The 5,401-nt window shown below is 41.1% G+C and overlaps 1 protein-coding gene across 1 annotated transcript; it reads left to right on the top strand.

The window, feature by feature from the left end:
- Positions 1–635: 635 nt before the first annotated feature.
- On the top strand, positions 636–4,437 carry LOC146708962 (ras-related protein rab7). The gene is made up of 5 exons (XM_085455881.1): positions 636–755; positions 1,008–1,134; positions 1,245–1,463; positions 3,737–3,862; positions 3,978–4,437. The coding sequence occupies exons 1-5, from the start codon at positions 694–696 to the stop codon at positions 4,062–4,064; spliced, it is 621 nt and encodes a 206-aa protein (XP_085312007.1). The 5' UTR covers positions 636–693; the 3' UTR covers positions 4,065–4,437.
- The last annotated feature ends 964 nt before the right edge of the window (positions 4,438–5,401 follow it).

Below are 5,401 nucleotides of genomic sequence, written 5' to 3'. Positions count from 1 at the left end.
AATTAGCGTCTAACTGGGATTTCAGTGCTTGTAAAAACGTCAACTTCTGCAGATTAGTTCACTCCCCTACACAATGACTGCGATTTTATAAATGAGGAAATGATTCGAGGTGTCAGCCAGGTGATTCAGGTGCAGCAAGAGGGGAGGAGTCAGAGAGAAACTCAGTTCGCTAATTAAAACCTGCCAGCGAGCAGGTTATCTGACCCCAGTTACTGACTCAGAGTTGAAGTTGACTGTTTTTCTGGAACAAGAAGATCCGGAGTTTCCTCAGCTCAGGGTTAACAAACTCAGAGTTGTTCCTGGAGTAGAGCCCTGTTGCTGAGTCTGTGGACCTTTCATACAGGAATGAGGAGAACGCGGCTGTGTGCCAATCACCTGTCATGATGCGGTGCCTTCAAAGCACAGCCACTTAATTGGAATTTTGGACATTTAGTTGCAACTTGCCAGCAGTGTGGTAAGAACAAAAGAAAAGAAAAAAAGAAAGAATATATTTAACACACGGAGGAAATCACTTGAAAACTTTAAAACAATAATAATAATATTAGTATTTTAGTTATTTTATCTTAATTTCTAAATCTGGCTATAGGCGTGTGACACGTCCAGTCATTGAAGGCGCATATTTCTAGGGACCCGTGAAGGCATCGGCAGCGTGAGCTCTCGTGGGTTCATACCGGCTGGGCCAAACAATCAGACATGGATATGAGTGACAAAAAGGGTCCTATTACACTGAAAATAATCCTCATAGGAAACTCTGGGTGAGTTAAAGGGGCATTTAAAGGTTCTTATTAATTCCGCAGTTCCACCGATACTTGTTTCACTTTCATTTACTCCGGCTCTCTTTCTGTTCATAGTTTAAGACATAATTCCAAATTCTCAAAAGTGTGAAAGTGTGGGCTTGTATTTAACGGCGCAGTGCGATGCAAGAAGAATAATGCGCCTGTCTCCGGTAAAAGAGCGAGAGGTCTTCATTTTGTCGATTTCCACTAAACATGTGAGTGTTTACTTAGGGTGGGAAAATCCTCCGTCATGAACAGATACGTGAATCACCGCTTCACCAACATGTACCGGGCCACTGTGGGGACCGACTTCCTCTCTAAAACAATCAGCATAGATGGGGACACAGTCACGCTGCAGGTAATTCACCTGTGCATTTGGCAGTGAAACAAGCCCCCGCACACCCAGGAACAAGACATTCATGTCATATAGGATGGTTAATCCCATGTTTCCCACTGTGTGTATGTCAGATCTGGGACACAGCAGGCACAGAGAGGTTCCAGTCTCTGGGTACACCTCTGTACAGGGGAGCTCACTGCTGCATGCTGGTGTTTGATGTCACATCCAAGGCCAGCTTCTCTGCTCTGGATGGGTGGAGGAAGGAGTTTTTGATCCAAGGGGAACCCAAGGATCCTTCTGATTTCCCTTTTATTGTACTGGGCAACAAAACGGATCTGAGCGACCGAGAGGTTAGTCAAAGTCCTCTTCTTTCAGTCGGTCTCAGTGAGGCATCTCCAGGTTTACCACACACGTGGCTCAGTACAGTTTTATTAAATGCAGATTTGTTGGAACCACGACTGAACTATAACATCATTTTTGTCTTACCTGCTTTCCGGCCTGGTGCTGTAGTGGGAACCTACTAAACCTAAGTGTGATCACTTAGGTTTAGGACCTTTAGTCTATATTGAGCTACCTTGTTATCGGGTTTGTTATCAAATTGCTTCAATTTTGCCATTCTGTGTGTATGCAGTCACTGGGCACTTTTAAATGTACACCTTAGCTTAGTTTTGCCTTTAGAACTGCCTTAATTCTTCATGGTGTAGACTCCCCAGGTGGTGGGAAAAGATTCCTCTGAGATTTTGATCCACAGCCTCACACAGCTTCTCCAGATCCATGATGTGAATCTCCCGTTTGACCACATCCCCGAGGTGCTCTGTAGGATTCCAGTCTGGTGACTGTGGAGACCACTTGAGTAAAGCAAACTCATTGTTAAGCTCAAGAAGCCACTTTGATATTTTTGAGCTCTGTGGCATTATCCTGCTGGAAGCAGCCATCTGAAGACGGTCATTAAGGTATAGACGTGGTCAGCAACAGTTCTCGGGTAGGCTGCGGTATTTAAACCATTCTCAGTTGGTACTAAGATGCCCAGTGTGCCAAGAAAATGTGCCCTCTCACCATTACACCACCAACACCACGACCATCAGCCTGAACTGTTGGTAGAATGGAGCCATGCTTTCATGTTGTTTACACCAAGAGATTTCTCTTTTCTTTCTGAAATACACTTGTAAATTACACTCTTGCAAAGGAAATGCAAGTCACAGTGAGTGTTAGATCAAAAGTGAAGTCTCTATTAACATTTTGTATTCTTCTGTTCTATTTTTGGTGTGAGCGCACAGTAAAGTAAGCTGCGTCCAGGGTAACCAGGTGTCCTACTTTATGTGGAGGCTGCACAGCATTTTTTTTTTTTATCTCTTGTCCCTCAGTCTCACATTTTGATTGGTTCTGGTATTCAAAAGTCAACACTGCAGGAAAGATACGTGAAGAAAGCATGGGTCAAGTGCAGGTTAACCTCACTGTTCTACTGCCTACCCAAGGAGGAAAACTGTAAATCACAATCAGTGCAGATTTTACTGGAATTGGATGGAAACTACCACAAAGAGAAAATGCAATGAATCTACAAGAAAGCCTGAAAACTACTTGAAGTCGGTGGAAGAAAATTGTCAGTTGATATTATTTTGATTATTATTCAGTTTTGCAGAATGAAGAAAGCTGATGCAAAGTGACACACTGCATGTGACTCTCACAAGGAAGTGGCAGCTCAAAATCAGATGTGACTATCTATAGCCACATCCCGACTCGGACCTAAAAATGATTGACGAAGAAGCCAGCAGCTGAAATAACAGTGTACCCATTTAAGTGTTATTGGGATAGAAAGAGAAACTGTCTAAACGATATTTAGCTTTCCTTTGTGCTTATTTTATTTGGTTAGGCAGAGTTGGGACATTTGAATTAAAATAAAATACAAAAACACAAGCTGAAGTCTGACAGAATAACAGTTAACAGTGACTACTACATTACGTATAGTAGTCACTGCACACTTTGTAGAGATGCGAATGGAAATCCCTTTGCAAAAATATTTTATGCCTGTCAAAGTGTTGTCTTTGGGATTTTTAGTAGATTCTAGTCAAGAAATGTGAACAAATGTTTTTAATGACAGGCTGCTAGTAACGGAGCACCTAACAATATCATTTGAAATGGGTTTGCTATGTTTTCGGTTATGTGAAGACTTCATGCGTTGAATTAGGTGGATTTATTTAATGCTTGAATGATTTGTAGATTAGTGTCTATGACTGGATTGAACAGAGGGAAATGCAGTCAGTGTAGAAAGAAAAACTTTGAAAGACCTTCAGAAAGCCTGAAGAACTATTGGTCAAGATCACTGGCTCACTAGGAGCAAATATAAAGAAATCAGGGCTGTGTTTGTCCTTTATATTCTTAATGCTAAGCCTTTAATCTGTATAATCCATGTTTATTAACTCTTACAAATCAGATGCCATCTCAGGATGGCTCTCAGCATGACAAAAGTGACCATTGTTTAGTTTGACGTGTTCTGGTCACCACAGGCTTTCCAAGCCCGCTGCTCGTGAAACTCAGTTTGCCAAGAGGCCCATCCTTTAGATTTGTGTTTTATTCCACACATTACTCTGATCCATCATGTGAGTAACATTTTGTTTCCTCTCAGGTGTCTGACAAGCTGTCCCGGCAGTGGTGCGAGGAAATTAGAGCTGAATACTTTGAAGGAAGTGCCAAAGAAGATCTGGATGTAGAGAAGCCGTTTTTGAGAGCAGCTCAGCGTGGCTTACAGCAGGTGACTCAACTTGTCTTGTGTTTACTTTTAATAAACACACACGCACAAAAGCCTATTTTTTTTTATGTTTAACATGTTTATTTTTTGATGATAAAAGATACATTACTCCCTACAGTACAAAAAACACACATTGGAAAATACAGGACATTTCCAGATAACCTGCAAACAGCCGAGAGAAACTCGCAACACCTGTGAGTGCTGAGAGGCGCACTCGTCCCAGTGTGGAAGGGGAAAGTTCAGAGACCTCGGCACTGCTGATGAGGACCTATCTAACGAGGGTGCAAAAATAGTGACCCAGCAAAGGTACTGTGGAAGGAAAGGACACAATTGTATACCACATGGAGAGAGGAACAAACTCATTAAATGTTTTTTCTTCTTTTTTTCTTTTTTTTCTGAGAACCTTCAGCTTATGGTCTAACTTAAGGCATCACTACTAAAATACACTGCTTTTTTGCATGCATGTCTAGTTTTGTTCAACAGACACACCGACACGCACAAAATTATGAATGCATATGAAGAGAAAGTTTTCATTTCTAGAAAGTAATCGGGAGAAATCACAAACAGAACCCGAGGCACGGGCCAGAGAAAAAGCGGCAAACCCGGGCTCTCATCTTCGTGGCCGTCGTTACCATCACAACTGAATCCACTCTTACAAAGTAGATATACACTCATGTCCAGTCAGAAACCTCCTCCCTGTACAAGTTTTGTATTGTAACGAACCTAGCAGTGATTCGGACTCCTACAGTGAATCAGCTTGACAGAAGCAAATTAGGGAGACTATATATATTTATATATATATATATATATACGTTTCTTTTATAAGCAAAGACACAAAAGGCAATCAAGAGATGACCAACATGTAAAAACAGTTTGTTACAGGTAATTATATAAAAGGCCAAGATGTTTCCTTTTTTTGTTTTGTCTGTTTTTTTTTTTTTTTTTCATTCTTGCTCTATGAATGAACTAATTTACAAGTGAGTACACTCCAGCTATGTAAGCTTTCTTCCCAAGACATCGCCGTTCAAAAGACATATGGGTTTTACATGTCACAGTTAGCTCGCACACCATCTGTAGTCTGGAATACAGAGCCGTGGAAAGGAACAAAAGATTTATTAAATGGATTTACATACATCAAATAGGGGAAGGGAAAATTATTCTACTGATAATTTGCCATTCTAAAACTTAGACGTGAGGACAGCACATTCATAAGCGTAAAAAGCATAGGACAACTGATCGGGATATCATGGAGGGGGAGGGGAAAGGATGGAAAAGATCTGATGTTGGTCTTTTCTAAGCCTCTCCTCCCCCTTGTGTTTCCATGTTTGGCAAATGAAGCAACACAAGTATCGAGTAGTAAACAAAGTAAAAACTCCTCTCCCTGGGTCCACATCAAAAGTTCCCTTCAGTCCTATAACCTCTGCGGTTTCTACTTGGAACAAATACAAAAAGTCTTTCTCACTTTCATTGCCATCTGTTAACAAGAACATACAACCAACTGAAGATTTCTTTTTTTAAAATAGAGTGGCAACCTCAACATTA

This window comes from Copadichromis virginalis, linkage group LG5 (genome assembly GCF_057382275.1).
Source record: "Copadichromis virginalis isolate Kocher_CV1m ecotype Utaka linkage group LG5, C_Virginalis_male_GT1.1, whole genome shotgun sequence".
Lineage (NCBI taxonomy): Eukaryota > Metazoa > Chordata > Actinopteri > Cichliformes > Cichlidae > Copadichromis > Copadichromis virginalis.
Note: the sequence above shows the minus strand (reverse complement) of the source record. Positions and strands in the feature narration are given on the sequence as shown.